Raw genomic sequence first — 20,015 nt, forward strand, 5'->3', positions numbered from 1 at the left:
CACAAATGCGGTATGAAGGTTGATGTAAGAGAGTAAAGGAAGGGAAACGAAAAAGAACGAAATTTTATGCGAGCTGCCTCTCCAAGCTGCGGGGTGGAGTCAGGATGGGTGGCATTCCTCGATATGGGGTGGAAACCTCTCGGGCTCGGCTGGGGTGCACCGGGCCCATACTAGGATCCTCTATACGTAGACGTCCGATATCAACTGGAAGCTGCTCTGGCAGTGGGGGCGGGGCGCGATATCTTGGGTTTTGAGGTTCAAAATGGGAGGAACCGGGCGCGGGATACGAGAAAGACTCATGCGGATAGCCTGGTAGACTGACATATGTCGCGTCCAGGGTTCGGGCGATGTCCTCTAACATGACTTCCATTGGGGCGATGTATGCCGTGTGGCTTTTCTCCGACCAAGCTAGGACGTGGCCGCATACTCGACCGGTTGACTTTTCGAAGACCCATGCTCCTGAGTCGCCGGGCACTAGAATAAGTTAGAAAAAAAATCCAGAACAACCAGGGCTCCTGGGTATGCTTACTTACCACCGAAGTTCCCGTCTACACAGAAACTCGTCGAGAAAGTCTGTCGGCCATGGAGTTTTACTATTGTCATTGCTCGAGATATCTGTCCAGTTTGCAAACCGCTGGTTCGACCGCAACAATGAACTTTCAAGCCACCAAGATCTTCGAGGCGTGCGATATCGTTCAAATAAATGGTTTCAGCCTGTTGCATAGGACGTTGACTGAACACTATGTTACGCGCATCAATCCGATCATCGTTTATCTTGATCAAGGCCCAGTCAATTTCATGCTTGATGCCTTTGCGTGTCCAGCGTCTGACGCCGGAAGAAGCATGGACAAATCCAAGAGAGTGAGAGGCTAGATGTTCGTCGTCACGATCTTCAGGACACGGAAAAAATCTTCGTGAACATCGTCGATCGCTGGCTGGGTGACGAATAACGGTGGCTCGTCGCCTGGATCAATACCAGCCGTGTCACCTACAGAGGCCGAGTCTTCATCCTCATCAATGTCAAATGCGTCCTCATCTGAGGAGAATCCATCAGAAAGGTTGAAGTCGTCGTAAGTCCCTTCTAGGCTAAGCGAGATGGAATTATCGTCGCCCTCCTCGTCCTCCGAGATCTCAAGTTCAAGTTCCGACGGATTTTCGTCACACCAGCTGTACATGAATTCTGCTTCCTGGGGTGTGGGATCTCGAGGCCAGTTCCCTGCCGATCGGAGAGGAGCACCGGGATCTTCATCCTCGCCGTCCTCCTGATCACTGGGCGACTCCAACATATGATGTACTGTCATACCGTACGGCATTCCATCCACCAGAATAGCCCCGCCATAAGTTACCGGAGGTAGGTGCTCTTCGTTCATGAAGGCGCCTATGGAGGCACCGCAGAGAGGTCGAGGCTGATACAAAGGGTTTGGGTCCGGACGAAAGGATGCAGGCACGTCGTTTCTCTCGGGACCAGATTTTGCTGGCCTACGACGTTTCTTCCGAGGGACTTTTGAGCGTTGAATGTCGCCACGAAGGACGATCAGATCCCAATCTTCCCGATCGAGAGCAAAGTATTTTTTCAAGGCAGCCCTGACTTTTTTCGCGCTAGCACACGTCACGCAGATTGTCGTCCTGGCACTGTCGGGGGCTTCGCCTGTCATCATGAGAGTGACACTGCACGACTCAGACGAGTCTTTTAAGATCTTTTGTAGAAGTTTTCTCAGCCGAGGTAACATCTGGAAGTTCCATTCGTTGAGATGCTCCTGAGGTATTTCAACATTGGTGAGCTTCTTAAACGTTCTCTTCCGCACTTTCCTCTCATCCAAGCCCATCTTTTCTCTTATCAGTTTCATTTCGGCAGTAGGAAGCGTGGCAAATGGTTCGGTATATGGAACAAAGGGCTCGGGATTGGGGTTATAGTCCCTGATAGGCTCCTTCGTAGCTGCGGGCTCTGATCCTGGAACAAGAGCAAGTGGGAGGCAATCATCCAACTCCTCAGCCCCGGGTGCCGAGAAAATATCGATCCTGCAGCAAGACCAAACGATCTTGGACATAGTGTAAATGAAGTTCATGGAGAATGAGAAGATACTGTCAGGCTCGGATAGATCTAACACAGGATAGTGAAATGTTTGAGGAATCCTGAGGTTGAAGTCATCGAACGGCTGTGTTGAAAGATGGAAATTGGGTGCATCTAGACAGAGCTGTACCACATGAAGGTATGCGCTACCACACTTGGGACCCAGCTTCTGAAGGTAAACATTTTCGATCCTTTGTTTGAACATAGAGTTGTTGTACTTCATCTTCCACAAACGACTAATAGGCGTCCATAGACCGATCTCCATCAATACCAGACCAAGCGAGTAAAGGTCATATGCCCAAGCAGCGTCATCTCCCAGAGACCTCTTATCATCCGGATGACGATACATGCTTGATGAAAGAGGCTCAGGAGATGAGCTGGTCCCGGAGAACTGAGCGAACGAGGTGAGGTAAGGACGCCGCAAGTTCTCTGTGAGTCCAACTTCATCGGTATTTGAGTTTGTCAACCCAGGGAAGACAAGAACATTGCTGCTGTTTATATTTCCGTGCACAAGGTTCTGGCTCCGTAGTTGCAAAACAGCCATTAAAAGGTCATAAGCCAAGCGAAAGCGTGTTTCTAAGTTAGGTACGTGATACTCTTCACCCGACTGGAAGAGCGACAACAAAGGCTTGGGTTTTAGCCCGTTCAGTAGATCGGTAGGGTTGCGTAAGAACGGAAAGTAGTCAACCGGCATCTGATAGATAAAGGCATACCGGGAGTTAGGCATATCAACATAGTAGCCGAGAAACTTCAACAAGCCCAGATGGGAAACCCGGGCGTTTTGGACAAGCTGGTCAAGAGTCTGATGCACATGATCTAGCCGTTGAATTCCTGGTGCAGTAGACGCCCCTGAGTTCTCAAGCATCATGGGAGTAAACTCAACCAGAATGGTGACAGTAGAATCTTTCGTACCCCGCAGAAAGGTGATGCTGATGTATTCATGCGCCCAATGGCCCGGGAATTGGTGGAGGCGGCTACCATTTCGTAGGGTGGGGGACTATTGTCGTGGGATGCTCCGGACAGTTGCAGAGCCGAACGATCGATAATGTATTGGTTCGTAGTTAGGGATATCTTGCTGAATGGCTTATCGAGTTGTGGCTTTTCGAGGGCGGTGGCAGCGCGATTGGAAAACGGCGAATATTCAAGCTGTGTTTTGGGATGCTTGGAGTCAATAGAGGCGCCATGATATGGTTTAGAATCTGGGAAAACGGTATAGATGGTATCCTCTGCTGTTGACCCAGGATATTGTCGTGACCTAGCCTTGGCAGCCGACTGTCCACTGGAGGTCATGTTGCGTCGTGAGCGGGACAGATCGTAAAGGGTATCAATGCAAGCGGTTAGGTCGGCGAGAAGATGCTTAGACCGATTGATATCTTCGTCAGTCCAGTGCGTCTTAAGTGGCAGACTACTAAGACCATCCTTCGAGGGTGGGTCTGACCGAACGCCTTTGGGGGGTAGGTCGGAGGTCCCTGCATGCTGAATGCGTTCTGCTTCATTGAGAAGCTCTTGAATAGAAGACATGACACTGGCAACAACATCGCTGTAGCCAGCTTGTGTTAGCGATTCATCGATATCGTTCGGCTGTGCAGCGCTGGCGTCGCTCCAATCTAGACCCCATGCTAGAAGCCTGTCTCTCTGTGTTCGAAAGCTCCGGTGAAGAGCGACTAGCTCTGGGTCATCAACAGCTTTTGAGGCAGTCGTCACACTCTCGCAAGAGGTCTTGGTGTCTGTATACATCTTGGTAAGGCGTCGCTGGAGGTACGAACCTCCATGACGGAGAACGGACATCTTGGCGCGCAGGCTGTCCGGGACGAATTGTAAGATTCAACAGGGATTCAGAGCATTGCAGATAATACGCCGCCGTTACCAGTGGCAATGCATGGTCTCAAAGACTGTTGCTAGGGGTGTTTTGGTCGCGCAGCTTCAACAATTGTTCAGTAGATATCAAAGTCGAGGGGCAAAGAGCGACAGGAGGAATAAGAATAGATTGAAGGTGGGCAGGAATTCTGTTGCCTAACCAATAGGGAGTGGCGAGTGCAGTAAAGCTCCATCGCCAAGCCACAAGTCCGCGCAAGCTTGGCGCATCACGTGGCAGGCAGCCGCGATTCCCAGGCCCAGGCTCATGCATTAATGATTGGCCATTTCCCGAACAGTGCGCATGCATGACATCCGTGCATCGCCTGCACAAGCCACATCCTTGCCTGTTTCAGAGCGTTAAGCTCATGATACAGATTAGCTAGTAGATCTTTCATGGTTCAGGTCGGCCTGAAAGGTTTGGATATTGCTTGCTTTTGATAGATGAAGTCATTTCATCTTGGGCTTGCAAGATAATCTACATATTAGATCGGCTGTACCTTCGTTGATCATGTTACACCCGACTAATCTTATCTAGTCTGTAAAGTATGTACCGAACCTTATATATCCAAAGTATGTGAGTACAATCCACTAAAAGATGACACATTATGCATTTTGGAGTAAGGGACTACTCTATATGGAAGCGAGCGAGGTAATAATAATAAGGAGAAAAAAAAATAAATCTAAAACAACAACAAAGGGTTTGCTGAGACCCACTTGGATGGATACCCACAGAAGAAATGGACCAGGCAACCATCAAGTAAACCTACTAGGTACAGTGTGAATGTGATCGAAAGGGAAGGGAGAAAAAAGGTTTATTCATCAGTCATAGCATGTACACGAATCGAAGAACTCAAAAATGGTTTCTTTTCAAAAGTTGTTGTATTTAACATCGAATCACCCCGTGATCACTCGTCGGGCTACACCGACATCTTTCGCCCGCTTCTCGCGGAAGTTATGAAGGCGTTCTCCAATTAGGTAGACATCATCTCGGATATTGACCCTCCATTTCTCCACCTGTCGATTTACGAGGAAACCAATCCAAAACAGCAAGCTCAGAAGCAATGTGAGAGGATATGCATAACGGTAAACCTTGAACTGGACCTCGGGGGTGGAATAAAATACGGTCGAATTGACCAGAAACCCGGCCGACAATGGCAAGGCAACCGCAATTGCCGTTAAGAGTATGACTGGAAGTAGTAAAGCACGCGTGGCGAGCTTTACATTGGGCTTCAGCCAACCATCGCGGAATATGCCATTAAGAGCGGCCGCGGGACGAGAGGTGGAATACCAGAGTACGAATTTGATTGCCATTTGGACATAGAGTACTCCAATAGTCCAGTCCTGCACAAAATGGATGACGTGCGTCTGTGCACCATCCAGGTACGTATGCACGGGAACCAACACGTAAAGCTCAATTACCAGAGCAAATAGTGACGGTAAAATCAGCGAGAACGCTAAAGCGATGTAGGAGAGCTGAAGGGCATTGGCTATAGCGCCGGTCAACCCAATACAGGCCTGGCGAGGAGACTGTAAATATGGCCTCAAACGGTCCTTCATCGCAGCAAAGCTGGTGTGACAATAAAGCGCAAGGTAGGCAGCGCTACCAACTATGCAGATGCCTGCTGAGAAGGCATAGATGTCGTTCAGCGGTCGGTTGGGGAAGTGCGACGACATCATTTTCCGGCCCACGACCAATGGAATAATTGTGACGCCTACGCCAGTAGCAGCCGCGAATACCCATATCGAGAAAATAAATGCGGCAATCCGCATTCGGAAAAAGGGCGGAATGTAAACCTTTGTAAACATGGGATTCGCTCGGCTGTGTAGTCCCTCGTTGGTCTCAGGAAGCCCATCGATTCTGTCATTTGATTCCGACACCTCCAGAAACACGGAATTACCCTTGGGGATCCGAACCTGATCAGATGCAGGGGCGCGGACAAATTTACCATCCCGAACAAAGTAGGCATCGATATGCTTGTCATCAGCATCGCGTCGCTGTTCTCCACTTTTTATAGGGTGATCAATATCCCCCTTTGCCCGCGATAGCGTAGCCCACCAAGACCGTCTGACATGATAACCTTCCTCATCTGGCTGTCTCTCATTGAAAAAGAAGTTCGTCAGTCGTAAGAAACGTGCGCACTTATGGAACCACCAATTGTAGAGGCCATGCAATCCGTCCGAAGGTTTGAGCGATCGAATCACAAGGGGCATGAGGAAGTTGTAGAACAGGAGGTCAACGGGGAATTCAAGGACTGGCATTGTGGCAGACCAATGGATAGGGAGCACATCGTCGAATGCATAGTACAAACCCCAGACGACACCACCAAGACAAACGATGACTAGAGCGCCATACACAAGAGCACTGAATGCAATCTTGCGTAGTTGGGTGGTTATACTACGCTCTAGAACATCGCGCACGGGATGAAAGGTCGGATCGTCGGGATCGCGGATGAAATCTGTGGAATGTTGTAAGTAGACGTCATCGAAACGTAGGAAAGGTCGAACATACAGAGAACACCACTTCTCATGATTTTCCTGCACATGGACACAAAAAGAGCGAAGTGAAACATGTAACACGTGCCAATGAACCAATGCACAAACAATGAAGTAAGCGGAGATGACGATGTGAATTCAAGGCGCGATGTAATAGTAGCATTCTCAAAAAGAGGGAGCAATGCGACATCAAGCAGAGTACCACAATATAACGGAAAAACGATCATCTCAATCCCAATGATCAAGATGACTTTCATGACTCCACCAGCTTGGTGCAGAACGTCGGCAATTATGCCTTCAACCCTCTGACCCCTGTCCGCACCTGATAGGAGGCCAGTGATACGAAGGTATAGCAGACCCAAAGCTGACGCTAAGAGATACCCCATTAAAATGGCAATGACTCGATCCTTGGTGTCCCATACGGCCAGTTCGTAATCCACAGCTATGGCACCTGAAGATAACCCCCTCACACTTGCATTAAACCATGTTGCGTTCGAAGAGAAGAGAATTTGATTCCCAAATCTATAAAGTTGACCGCGAGCCTGGGGTATCAAATTGACGAAATCGACAAGTCCGTGCTTGAACGATTGGGAATCAGGTAGTTCAGTAGTAAGTAACTGGAGTGGGAAGTCGTACAAGACAAATTTGCCTATTCCAAAGCATAGCCGAAACAAGCTTGTGATACGCTCTTCATGTATCTTCAGTGCTTGGTGAGAGAGGACGGAGAACATGGGAACATCTGATTCATGGAACACAAAGAAGGAACTAATCACGTTCCCTAGCCGATGACTGCTAGCATCAATGAGTGAAAGAGAAGCGGTGGTGATAGACTTTGTCTGAGGAATCCAGTCACCCAGAGGGAGTAGAGCGCTAAGGGGACTTAACACCAGCTTGACGATAAGACTGACCCCATACATGGCATATCCCAGAATGCCAATTAAAGTGTCAATTGTAACATCTGCAAAAATTGATACTGCCGTCATTGGGACGCCAAAGACCAGTTGTATAGGGTTGGCTAGAAGAACGAGGGCGATTTTACCCCAAAGATAAGGCAACCAAATTCCGACAGAAACCGTAAATGATATAAGCAGAGCGCTGAATACACCATTCTGTAAGAGACCGAAGATCGGACCCTGCATACCGATGAGTTCTAGAATCCCCTCTAAATCATCGCCCTCCTCGACAGCGTCAACATCGTTGCCGTCAATTCCAGCATCCGCAAATATCGCTTGATTATCCTGCGCACCGGCATTGGCCAGGCGTCGATTGTTTTGCAAGGGCACAAATGGTTCTTCTAATGCAGGGTCCTCAACTACGTGTTCCTCATCCGGCTGTGGGTGCTCCTGAGCCTGATCATCAGGGGTGATGTCCGCCCAGAACCAGTCAAAGAGCCTGGTAGCCAAATTACTAGGTGCAGCATTAGGATGTTCCGTCTGTGTTGGGAGCGGCACGTTTGCAGCTGGTTCATGGTCCAAATTGGTAGTATCGTTTGCACTTGAGGGTTCATGCGAGGTAAATTCCTGGACAACTCCAACAAAGTCATTCGCGGAGCTAGGGGCATCTGACTGCGACTCCCCATCCTCTTCGCTTCCAGGTTCAGATTCCGGGAAATCGGAAGCGAAGTCAGTGCGCAACTGGTCCATAGGAGTATCGCTTCCAGATTGCGAGCTCGCAATATCCCAGGGCTCCCGAACAACAGGGGTTGATGACTGCGATGCAGTGTTCCAAAGAGAATCCGGTAGCGACGATCCTGCGGAAGCAATTGTGTTATGACTTGCGGGTTCTGAATCTGTCTCGCCCGGACGCTGGACATAACTGGATGGGCCTGAGAAGCTTTGATTGTGAGGCCAGGATACTCTAGGACTATCACTGTGCTGTAGCTTTGTCATGGCCGTGACAACCCAACTGAGCTCATCCTGACGGCCCTCTTCGTGTATGATTCTTAGGACCTGTTCAGGGTCACCATGCCACGCGACCAGAGGTCTCTGAAGGTCTCGACGCCAGGCCAGGGTTGATTGATTTGGGATGCTGATTCCGCTGCAAGAACATTGCTCGGTCCATCATCAGCGCTCTCCAGGTTCCGATGGAAGGGACCCGACGTTCTGAGGCCATCCACAAACGCCATATTCTCATCCCGAACCGACATGTTCCTAGAAGGCAAGTCCACCTCAGCTACAGCGTCAGGGAAGGCATCGTCAGCGTGATCGAATCCATCTTCATGATTGTGAGTTTCTTGTTCCTGTTGTTCGTTGTCTGGATGTAGAGGTCTATGTTCTCCTAGGCGAGGATTTTCGTCCGCGGGATTTGGACGATTATTCGCTATTAACTGGACAGCCGCTTCCCGTTCACCATCCGCGATATTAGCCATCGGTTGTTGCTGGACGACCCATTCACGGATAAGGAAGATTAGAATAAAGGATATGACAACAAGTAACGTAATTAACTGGCCCTCCAATGTATCGATGAGAATATTGTTAATCGTAGGGGACGGTGTGATATTATTCAGGAATTTGACATCGGACAGCCACGACGGGTGCCGCTGCTTATAAAACCCTACCGTTATATTTGGAGTCCTTCCGGTTGTCGAACTGGAACTTGAAGACATAGCCGGAAAGAAAAGGCCAGAAAATGCTTTCTTTACAATGGTAAGCAGTAGCGGTTCGCCAGACGAGAAGCTAAACATTGACGATGCTGGTGACGGCATGGATTGCGTATCGGTTGTGTTCGTTTCAAATGTAGAGGCCAGGGCTGAGCTTGTCGCAACACCTGCACTAAGAAGCGAAGCGGTGCTGTTTGCCATTGCTTCAGAAAGGCGTTCCTGGGTCGGTCCTTGCATAGCATTATCCCCACCAGACCAGCGGCCATCTGCAAGCCAGAACAAAGCTCTCCAGATGGCCCTCATGGACCAGGGTAACCATCCAAGCCAGACGAATGCAACAAGAACAAACCGCAGCCATGTCACCACGGTGCGAAAGCTATGGACCAACAATTGCTTCAGGAATAGTGGCGTTGGCAAATCTCGAGGCATGTTTGGGTCGTATAGCTTTGTAAAGCGGAACGGTGTTTTGCACAGCTCACAATGTTTCTTCTGCGAGTGTGATAGCCACTCCACCAGGCATGCCTGGTGGACAAATTTGATGCTACCACTGCATTTACAAGGGTAGAACAGTTGTTCTTCCTCCGTACCTTCGCCCCGACATATTCGGCAAGTATCAGGTTCTTCCAAGTCCCTTTCCTTTCCTCTGTAATTTGTAGCGTACGCTGGGTCATTCATGACGTCTGGAAAAGATGGTGCGGCGCTCCTGCATAGTCGGAACGTTGATCCGTCGGGGGTTCCATGATTTCGACAAGTTTGAGTCGACGATCCGATCGTCATTAATAGCGATAGCAAGGTATCATGTCTATAGTTTCCCTGAGTCGCAGAGTAGCTAGGAGTGAGATATGACGCCGGCAATCTAGGGTACCAATGTTAGGCCCCTTACCCTCCAGAACAAAGAATCCTTGAGGAATGATGACCAGCATCGATGTCAGTTTACCATAGGAGATGATGACTCAGCACAGACGACGCCACAGATGGCATCACGTGGGGGTACAGTATGTTACAGCGAGGGAGAGAGTTGATAACTACCGGTGAGGGACCCTAGTGTCACGCTTTGTAAGGCGGTAGATGCGCTGAACTAAACGATGACCTCACTTCAGCCTTCGTGCATTTATCCTCAAGTCTCTCTTAGTTTGATGTTATTGTAATTGAGCTTTCTTCAAGCTATTTATACATATTGAGACAACCCAGCTCCTTATCGACTGTATTTATCGGCTTCTTTGAAGTTCATCATATTTCCACAAAAGAAAATAACACGCGCCAAGACCTGGGCCTTCGTCGCGTGCGAGTCTTGTTGAAACTTAGCGAAGGGCCAGGTTATTGAGTCTATCCTTCGGTCTTAATTCTGCTGAAGCCCACACGGTGTGGCTCCGTAATGCAATTGCGATGATATAGGGAGAACCAGCAAGTTGTTCGAGACCTGTATCTATTTGAATTATACGCGCGACGACACAAGCGCTTGCATCCTATCGACTCAAAATAGGGGCCTCCAATTGCCGAGGCGAGGTCACCAGCGATGACCACCTCAGATAGTGGTCATGCCTCAGAAGGCATTGTTAAAGATGTGGGAGATAGAGAGGTCCAACCGAAATCTAGAACCACAAATACCTTCCGATGGACGCTCGGATTGGTGGTGCGGTATGCTTGTATTCATGTGTAGGTATAGTTTTTACAACCACGATCTAACAATCAACCTACCAATATAGGCTTTGTATTTGGTATATACTGCTCGCCCCATTTTTCCGATGCCCGGCTCAATTTTCGGATTTGAACGAGTCCTCTCCACGAGTCTGCAAGCCGTATCTCGTCGCCCGCTCTTATGTTGAGCCTCACGTTCTTCCATACTACAACACCTACGGCGCGCCTTACTATGAGAAAGCCCGTCCGTATGTGGTGGTGCTCAACGAAAAGGTTTATACCCCTGCCGCGAATGTCGCTAAATTTAGCTACGATAAATATGGCGCACCTGCTTTGGACCAGGCTCATGCGTACGGATCCAAGCAGTGGGAAAAGCAAGTTGCCCCTCTTCTACAGTCCGCAAAAGATGGTGCGAGCGAGTGTATAACGCTGAGGTAGCACCTCAACTCCGAAGAGTCACGGCAGTGGTGTCGCCATACTATCAGAAGGCAAACTCCGCCTTTGAATCGACATGTGTTGGCTATATTCAGCCGTTCCTGGCTCGGACAAGACCCTTTATTGGAAAAACGTATACATCTGGTCAAGATGTTCTAACAACCACGGTCATGCCCTACGCTCAAACGTCATGGTCATCCATTGTCTATTTTTTGAACAGCTGGCTCTGGCCACAAGTTACCGGTCTTTACTCGGAGAATGTTGAACCTCAATTAGTTAAAATCGGGCAGAGACTAGCCAGCTATCGTGAAGGAAAGCAGCTGCGAAATGTTGTGGATGAGGTTGACAAGTGAGTTTCAGATCCTAAAAATGACCCCCAGTAGGCTGACCTCAACTGCCACAAGCTCTCCGGAACAACAGGTTAATGTTGTTCCTACGTCACAAGAAGCCAGCAAAACCGAATATTCTTCCACAAGTTCTACAACGGTAGTTTCATCTGCATCTCGCGCATTGTCCCCTACAGAATTGGCAGCACAAACTCGCGAGAAGATCGAGTCAGACCTGCGGACCTGGCAGGAAAAGTTTTCTGTGGCTGCTGATAAAGGTATTGAAGATCTTGAAGAGCGCCTATATGAACTCGTTGGGGGTTATGTAAATGGCGGCGCGAAGAATCATGGGGAGAGTCTTGTAACGGCTCTAGACGCTGCTGTGGAACACGAACTCTCGACTATCAAGCTTCGTATAGGCGAGCTGACTGAGGCTTTGCCTAGTGAATATTCTCCTGCGGAGCAAACGGCGCAAAGTGAGCTTCTTAACGACATCAGACAAGCCGCAGTCGTTATTAGGGATCGCGCTCATGCTATCCGAGAATGGCACAGTTCATTTGATCAGGAGTTAGTGCACCGTGTCTCTGCAACAGTAAATTCTACCCTAGATGTGCTTGACAGTGTCCGTGACCTGGGGCTTCAGGAAATAGGAATGCGCTGGGCTTGGATGGATGGCGTTACCTACAAAGATTGGGCCAGGTATCATGCACTGAAAGCACAGTTTGAAGATTGGAAGGATAAATTCCGGGAGGTCGGCATGCGTCATCCAAAATTGGAAGATGCCAGGGCACTCTCAGATGATATCCTATCTCGTGGAATGGATGCCGCCGAAGCTGCTGCGAAAGAACTTGCCAGGCTGAAAGATGTCGGTAGATGGAAGATTGCGGCCCGGGAAGTAAGTGACAACTTCGATACTAGGTCTGGCTCTCCACCTCCACGACCGATGCCTAGTGAACCCGCTTTCCAAGAGCATACCTCAGATGCAGACTCTGCAAATCACGAAGCTTCAGTACACCATGAAGCAGACAACGCCAGCTCGGCGGCACAGGATACTGCGGAGTCCGAAGACCAAGCGCTGGGTCTTGACGATGCACCTCTAGAACATGAACAGGCCACTTCGGAGGGCGGGGAATCTTCGAGCGAAAAACTAGAGCCTTCTGAAGCTCGTGCGGAATCCGATGGCCATACAGAGACCGGTCAATTCACAGCGCAGGAAGCTGATAGGGAGGAAGACACCTCGAGACCAACTTGGGGTGTAGCTGCAGCTGAAGCTATACAAGGCGTACAAGAATTTGAGGAAGCGCCAGAGAATATTTACAGTGCTTTAAATAGTGCTCGTGAAAACTATGCGGATGTTGAAAGGTCAGCTAAAGAGGGCTCATCTCGGTCGTTTGAGCAGGCGGCTCACGAGCAACTTGATGATACTCAAAACCTTCATAAGCTGCAAGCGCCAAGCTCCTCGAGCATTCATTACAAAGCTATTGAAAATCTTGTCTCCGAGCTACTCGCTGGGAAAGATCCTTCTTTCGCTCAGGACGTGATGGACAAATTACACGCTATTTATGGAAACTCACACACCGCGTTCGAACCACAAAGAGATATTGTAGCAAACGATAAGACCGCTTCCATTCCATCCTCATCGGCTACAAGCCCCGTTGGTGAAGACCCCGTGAAGAATAGCTATGAACAACCTGACGTTGCTACTCCTGTTGCGGAGTCTACGATTAACAGTGCTGTTTACACCCCAAGTGAGCTTCCTTTTCCATTGGAAAGTACACAGGAACAGGAGGAAAACGACTTGATTCTGGACTCCACCGAGACTGCTGCATATCGTATGCAGAACTCGGACGACAGCCTTGAAGAGACACCTGCTAAGGACGATCTATGATTCCAGAACATACGCAAAGTTTGCTTGCCGCGAACCCAAGCCCCATCTGGATTGGAGAAATATATGGTTCGGTTCAAAGCGATACACTCATGAATGATATCCTTCATTTTTGTTCCTTCCCACTAGCTCATATCCTATCAGATTGATCATGACCTTACTTATTCCCCACATAGTTTTCTGCTAGTATGTTTTGATATATTATATTGCTGATTTCTTGTGTTTGCGTGTACTGCTAAAGCCTATTGATTGTTGTATACACTAGCGCACCGGTGGTTTTGTAAGTCTATATATGTGCACGTCATTATCGTACATTTATGGAAAACGTAATTCAACACATTCTTCATACTATTTCTGTCCAACATTTGAAGATATCGTACCCAATTTGCTCATAGCGATGAGATAGCCCATAATGTACATGCAATAGTCGAGTGCAACAGATCATCGATATTGTACTCGCTGGCCTCCCCTTTTCTCCATCTTCTTCTGCCTCTTACTCTCCGCAACAGCTGGCTCTGTTCCGCCCATCCCGGAAAGTCCGCTCTTCATTCCCGTGAAAGTGGTATATGCCAACCAGACGGAATACAAGGGTACCACAATCCATAGCCACCAGGCGCGATCGCCAAAAACACAGACCGCGCCAATACAGCCCCACGTCCAATACAAGACATCCCACATATATTCTGTTAAACCGGCCGCCCCAAGGTCCTCTCCAGGGGAACGAAGTGAGCCATCGGCGGGATTATAGCGTGGGCGGCCCAAGCGATCGAGATAGAATTCGATAGCTAGAGTCGGACATGCAAAGACAACATAAGGCGTTAAAGAGCGTGGGCGGTTGAATATCCAGTGGAGAAGGAGGAAGGCAGCATGAAGACAGAGAGTAGTTATATGAGTACGGAGTAAGAGGGAGGCATTTCGAGTCGCGAGGGTTTTTGCCGCTTTCTTGAAAGAGGGTCAGCCCTTTAGTTGTCATTGACATATGAAGTCACCAAGGAGTGGTAGAATTGGGGGAGACAAACTTGTGCCATATTGATCAGTCGTCCAAGATTAGTAGTACTGGAGTATTTAGGTATTTTCAGTCGTGTCGTTTGATGTGTCCAGGGTGAATGTAGATGGTTGCAGATCGTATCAGTCGATAGCTCCTTGCAGATATTAGGCTATATATACAGAAACTAAGCCATACTACCTAATCGTGACAGAGCAAGATCGAAGCTAGTGCGGAAGCTCAACGTGGTATTGAGTTCGCTGGTGGAACTTTTGGATTGACAGACGATTAGGGAATGGCGTTGCCCACCACAACCAGACAAGCGCCCGCGCCTCCACCAGCCACTTAGAGTGGTGCATTGAACTACCGCCCCAAAACATCTGATGGCCGAAAAGACATCGTGACGACAATCAAGATCGCCTCTGCCACATCCCACTACACCTCTCTTGGTGAGACTTTGCTGTCCCCGCGCAGCTCTCCTCTCTCAACAGTTCAACCGTCATTCACGACATGCAACTTACTCTCCTCTGAGTCTCAACCTGGCCCAAAGGGGCGTCACGAGTTGGCCGGACGTCATTCACTCTCCGAGACACGACCCTGTATGATATCGCAGGTAAATTAACTGAGGGATTCTGTGAAGGAAGTAATAGGGGAACGTCTGTCAGAGCGATCGTATCACTCATTCCCCTCTGTCGGCGGTCCTCTGGCTATTAACACAACTTTGCATCCGCGCATCACAAAGAATCTCGTGGTTCCTTCGTCACCGGAATTTCTATCAAAGAGCGCTAGCTCTCACTTACTGCCTACCCAATGCTTGCTCTTCCTGAGCGAACTTCTTAATCGTTTCCTACCTGTCTACTCGATCCTCCACCGTGGTCACGACCGACACCGCGCCCTGTTCTTAAATCGCCAAATTTCTCCGTGCCCTCAAGCCTAACCATTCACACCCCAACATGTCGCCGTCGACATCTCATATATCGGGCCAGTTGAGGCAGCTAATATACTATCATCTTGATAATAATCTGATTCGAAATGCGCTATTTCTTGCTGGTCGTCTGCATGCCTATGAACCTCGAACATCGGAAGCTTCCTATCTACTCTCCTTATGTCATCTACTCAACGGGCAAATCAAGGCAGCTTATGATTACAGCAAGAACTTTGGGTCGAGGGGTACTCATTTGGGCTGCTCTTATGTCTATGCGCAGGCGTGTCTCGACTTGGGGAAATATCTTGATGGCATTGCGGCGCTGGAACGGAGCAAAAGCCTTTGGACTTCTAAAAATCATTGGAGTAAGCATTCCATCCTTCGCTTCGCGCTATATTCGTAGTATGAATAATCCCGTCAATGTGGCTGAGGCTGATAATTTCCCGTCGATTGTATAGACAAACACAGCGAAACACGCAGGCAGCACCTACCCGACGCGGCTGCAGTTCTGTGCTTGCAGGGAAAACTATGGCACGCTCATAAAGACCTCAACAAGGGAGTGGAATGCTACGTCGAAGCTTTGAAACTGAATCCTTTTATGTGGGATGCATTTCTGGGTTTGTGCGAGACAGGTGAGTTTGGAGGCAGGCCCTATCATTGCACCGAAAAACTGATCGCCCTATGAAGGTGTCAATATTCGAGTCCCAAATATTTACAAAATGAGCTCCGAGCTACTTTCTGTTCTATCGTCATCACAGGAAGGTATCGATCTTCCGCCTGACAAAGTTGCACCTGCAGGTGGACCGTTGCAAACTTCAGCAAATGTGAATCCAAGCTTGGATCCTTTTATGTCTGCCGCGTCCCGCAGTGATTCAGGCACTACACATGGAAGCTCCGCCTTATGGGAGAAATTAAACGGAAGCACTGTCAGCGTGGCATCGAATGGAACATCAACACCAGCTGTTCGGGAAGGAACAGAAACCCCTGGGGGCCAGAGCAGTGAGTCTGATGAATTTCGCGTGGCTAACGGTGTTGGGGATACATCGTGGGAGCCTCCCTTAGCTCCAGCTAGAAAAAATCGCACGATTCAATCGATCGGGGCAGATCATGCAATGGACCCTCCGCCGAAAATGAAGCCGACGGGTATTAGACAAAGGACGAGAATGAGAGTCGACCAAGAGGAACAAACGACAACCCAATTAGAAAAGGAATCTGTAACAGGATCCAGAGTTGGCGACCGCAAGCGAACGGTTTCCGGCCAGGTAGCTCATCCACCAGCACCAACAGAACCTGGGGCTCCTCAACGCCGCAGCGTACGTCTATTCAACCAGATTAAGCCCACAACTAGCAAGCTTTCAACCACGGCGTTAGGCGCAAAGGACGGCCGGGAACTCAAAAAGGTAAAAGCTACCGGTGCCAAGGGGCGTACTACGGCAGCCACAAGTGTAGGCCGTGTTGTGAGCGGTAATAGAAAGCATATCGGCGAGATACACGAGAGCGATGGGAAAGAGCATCGTCCAGTATCGACTGTTCATAATGCGGCCACCAATATTGCCTCTAAGGCCGCGACGATTGAAAAGTCGAAGTCCATTGAAGCCCTGACATGGCTGTTGGAACTTTTCTCCAAACTGGCTTCAGGATACTTTGCTTTGAGTCGTTATCGGTGTACTGATTCCATACAAATATTCAATGCGCTTTCTCAGGGCCAGCGAGAAACGCCTTGGGTTCTTTCGCAAATCGGGCGAGCTTACTACGAGCAAGCAATGTATTCAGACGCTGAGAAATATTTCGTACGGGTCAGAAACATGGCACCTTCCAGGCTGGATGATATGGAGATTTACTCGACTGTTCTCTGGCATCTGAAAAACGACATCGAACTAGCCTATTTAGCGCATGAGCTAATGGAAGTCGATCGCTTATCCCCCCAAGCATGGTGCGCCATTGGCAATTCGTTCTCACATCAACGCGATCACGACCAGGCTCTAAAGTGTTTCAAGCGAGCGACACAATTAGATGCTCATTTCGCCTATGGTTTTACCTTGCAGGGACACGAATATGTAGCAAACGAAGAATACGACAAAGCACTGGATGCCTACCGGCATGGCATTAGTGCCGATAGCCGCCACTACAATGCGTGGTACGGATTGGGCACCGTATACGACAAAATGGGCAAACTTGACTTCGCTGAACAACATTTCCGTAATGCAGCAAGCATTAACCCTACAAATGCGGTGCTAATCTGTTGTATTGGTCTGGTCCTAGAAAAGATGAACAATCCAAAAGCAGCTCTCATTCAATATGGGCGAGCCTGTTCACTGGCACCACATTCCGTCCTTGCTAGGTTCCGCAAGCTCGTGCTTTGATGAAGCTGCAAGAGCTCAAATTGGCTCTAGCAGAGTTGAAGATTCTTAAAGATATGGCTCCGGACGAAGCAAACGTGCATTATCTCTTGGGTAAACTTTACAAAATGCTGCATGACAAGGCCAACGCTATCAAACACTTCACCACGGCGTTGAATTTGGATCCCAAGGTAAGGATCATGTCAATATTTACCACGAGAATAAGATCACTAACTCGTCTACCTTTAGGCGGCACAATACATAAAGGACGCTATGGAATCATTAGATGACGAAGAGGAGGACGATGAAGATATGGCTTGATTTCTACGGCTCTCCTTTTACCCCTGTCCCAGGCTTTCCTAAACATCCCACACATATGACACTTTCTTTACATTCGTCCGATCTGCTTCGGTTTCCTCAACATTTGGACTTGAGCCACGCTCCTGTTTGGGGTTCTAATTCATGACGGTTGGCGTTTTTCCCTATTTTTCTCCTTTCTGGGTCAAAACTGCGTGAGCATCAGCATTACACGGGCGTTAATAGGCCGGTTGGGTAGAGAGAGCGTTTCCCAGCATCAGGCTCTCGAAAAGGTGTCGAGGCTCTTTGGTTCTGTACATTAGCGTGGGTTGGCTTTCTCGCGTTTTAGCTGCGAATGAGATATGAAGACACCAGGCGACAGATTCGTGGACATATGCCGTCTGTCGTGCGAGGCATTTCCATACTCAATTCATCTTTATGCATATTCTTACATTTGAAGGAACTCAACCGAGGTAAAAACCTGTAAGACGCTCATCAAACACCACATCCCTGCATTGTCACCTGCTCATCAGGGAAGCAAAGGCGGTGAGCGGGGCCAACAAAATTCGCCAGAAAAAGGCGGAAGTGGAAAGAAAGACGACTGTTTGGTAGTTCTGTTTCACTGCATACGTCTTCCTATTGGGATCCTTAATATTCCTAATGTCTTTCTTCTAAGTGTTCCTGGGAGTCTCCGCTTTCTATTAATATTTAGATCGGCCATTGCCATGCGCCAACCGCTCTTGTGATTCTCCTGTGCACCCTTGCTGTTCCCGAGACTCTCTCGCCTGACCTCAGCACCACTGGAAAGTACCAAGTAAGGATGTTCCTCTCTTAATTGGACAGCCTATATAGATCTGACGCTCAGCTTGGGAATTAGGGTCTTTTCTTGTAGACAACATTTTGTTCTTCTCGCCATGTCGTTTCTGTCCTACGTTGCCTCGGGCATCAGCTCGTTCGTCGTCGTCACACTTTCACTTTTCACCCTTGGCCAGAAGGTTCCCCGCGCAGCGTTCGTTGCTCGCTGCCTGGCTTCCTACGGTTCTCTTCTCTTATGTGCCACTTATGGCGTAATCGCTTCGATTTTCTTGCGCCTAGTCGGCTACGGACGGGTATCGCAATGGGCCACCGCGCGCAGCTTCAAGTGGGTCATGCGCTATACAACCGGTGTACACTTTGACATTGTTGAAGGCCAGGAGCATCTCTCCACCCGGCCAGCGGTCTTTGTCGGAAACCATCAATCGGAGCTAGATGTTCTCATGTTGGGTTCGATCTTCCCCCCGTACTGCAGTGTCACAGCCAAGAAATCGCTACGCCATGTGCCCGTCCTCGGTTGGTTCATGTCTCTTTCTCGCACCGTTTTCATCGACAGGGCCAATCGCCAAACGGCCGTAAAGGCGTTCGACAGCGCTGCAGAGGAGATGCGCAATCACCGCCAGAGTGTCTTCATCTTCCCCGAGGGCACAAGAAGCTACTCGGACAAGCCGGGGCTGTTGCCGTTCAAGAAGGGCGCTTTCCATCTCGCTGTGAAAGCCGGTGTGCCTATTGTTCCTGTAGTTTCTGAGAATTACTCCCATGTTCTGTCTCCCCGTCACTGGAGGTTCAACGCTGGTTCAATCCAGGTCAAAGGTACGCTTTTCCTTTCCTCATCCATCCCCTTTGAGCAAATACATATATGAACGAGACTGACGCATCCTAGTTCTCCCTCCCATCAGTACTGAGGGTTTGACTGCGGCTGATGTCGACGCCCTGACCCAGTCGACCCGGGAGTCCATGCTCAAGACTCTGCTCGAGATGTCCGAGAGGAACGAAACCGAGGTTGACAACTCGCTTGCCAATGGTACCTCTACTGCCGTTGAGATCTGACCTCGTTACAAGTTTGAGTTATGACAATGACCTTTTTCTTCCTTGGTATCCCCTTCATCGAACGTCAGATGCCCGCACCATTCATTGCACGAACAAGTTGAAACGCGACATGAGACATGAATACCGGGCGTTGCTGTCCTTCGTACCACCCGCTAATAGTCGTTGTCTTCTATTCTCCACCACAGAGCCCGCGACAGGGCACTTCGACAAATTCTGTCTAGGGACAAGGGTCTAGGATTTGCATTACTTGTAGACATGAGAAACAACATGAGACAGAACGGTCGGCCCTGATCAAACGTTCA

General features: G+C 49.1%; 6 protein-coding genes across 6 annotated transcripts; 3 read left to right on the forward strand and 3 right to left on the reverse strand.

Moving 5' to 3' along the window:
• Nucleotides 1-64: 64 nt before the first annotated feature.
• Nucleotides 65-3,808, reverse strand: ANOM_009473 (uncharacterized protein; the record flags this gene model as incomplete). The annotated part of the gene is made up of 4 exons (XM_015554729.1): nt 65-474; nt 534-890; nt 977-2,927; nt 2,984-3,808. 4 exons carry the CDS (start codon nt 3,806-3,808, stop codon nt 65-67), a joined length of 3,543 nt encoding a protein of 1,180 aa, XP_015404335.1.
• Nucleotides 3,809-4,822: 1,014 nt separating this feature from the next.
• Nucleotides 4,823-9,449, reverse strand: ANOM_009474 (E3 ubiquitin-protein ligase SSM4; the record flags this gene model as incomplete). Its single annotated transcript, XM_015554730.1, has 3 exons — nt 4,823-6,384; nt 6,438-8,246; nt 8,393-9,449. 3 exons carry the CDS (start codon nt 9,447-9,449, stop codon nt 4,823-4,825), a joined length of 4,428 nt encoding a protein of 1,475 aa, XP_015404334.1.
• Nucleotides 9,450-10,536: 1,087 nt separating this feature from the next.
• ANOM_009475 (uncharacterized protein) lies at nt 10,537-13,307 on the forward strand (the record flags this gene model as incomplete). The annotated part of the gene is made up of 4 exons (XM_015554731.1): nt 10,537-10,658; nt 10,727-11,067; nt 11,124-11,442; nt 11,498-13,307. The coding sequence occupies 4 exons, from the start codon at nt 10,537-10,539 to the stop codon at nt 13,305-13,307; spliced, it is 2,592 nt and encodes an 863-aa protein (XP_015404340.1).
• A 438-nt stretch (nt 13,308-13,745) lies between these two features.
• ANOM_009476 (SND2/TMEM208 family protein) lies at nt 13,746-14,669 on the reverse strand (the record flags this gene model as incomplete). Its single annotated transcript, XM_015554732.1, has 2 exons — nt 13,746-14,246; nt 14,535-14,669. The coding sequence occupies 2 exons, from the start codon at nt 14,667-14,669 to the stop codon at nt 13,746-13,748; spliced, it is 636 nt and encodes a 211-aa protein (XP_015404342.1).
• A 573-nt stretch (nt 14,670-15,242) lies between these two features.
• ANOM_009477 (anaphase promoting complex subunit bimA) lies at nt 15,243-17,949 on the forward strand (the record flags this gene model as incomplete). Its single annotated transcript, XM_015554733.1, has 5 exons — nt 15,243-15,579; nt 15,673-15,846; nt 15,902-17,445; nt 17,556-17,744; nt 17,803-17,949. The coding sequence occupies 5 exons, from the start codon at nt 15,243-15,245 to the stop codon at nt 17,872-17,874; spliced, it is 2,316 nt and encodes a 771-aa protein (XP_015404341.1). The 3' UTR covers nt 17,875-17,949.
• Nucleotides 17,950-18,764: 815 nt separating this feature from the next.
• ANOM_009478 (1-acylglycerol-3-phosphate O-acyltransferase SLC1) lies at nt 18,765-19,815 on the forward strand (the record flags this gene model as incomplete). Its single annotated transcript, XM_015554734.1, has 2 exons — nt 18,765-19,476; nt 19,547-19,815. The coding sequence occupies 2 exons, from the start codon at nt 18,765-18,767 to the stop codon at nt 19,711-19,713; spliced, it is 879 nt and encodes a 292-aa protein (XP_015404344.1). The 3' UTR covers nt 19,714-19,815.
• Between the last annotated feature and the right edge of the window lie 200 nt (nt 19,816-20,015).

Source organism: Aspergillus nomiae (genome assembly GCF_001204775.2).
Source record: "Aspergillus nomiae NRRL 13137 chromosome Unknown contig00270, whole genome shotgun sequence".
In the NCBI taxonomy this organism is placed as follows: domain Eukaryota; kingdom Fungi; phylum Ascomycota; class Eurotiomycetes; order Eurotiales; family Aspergillaceae; genus Aspergillus; species Aspergillus nomiae.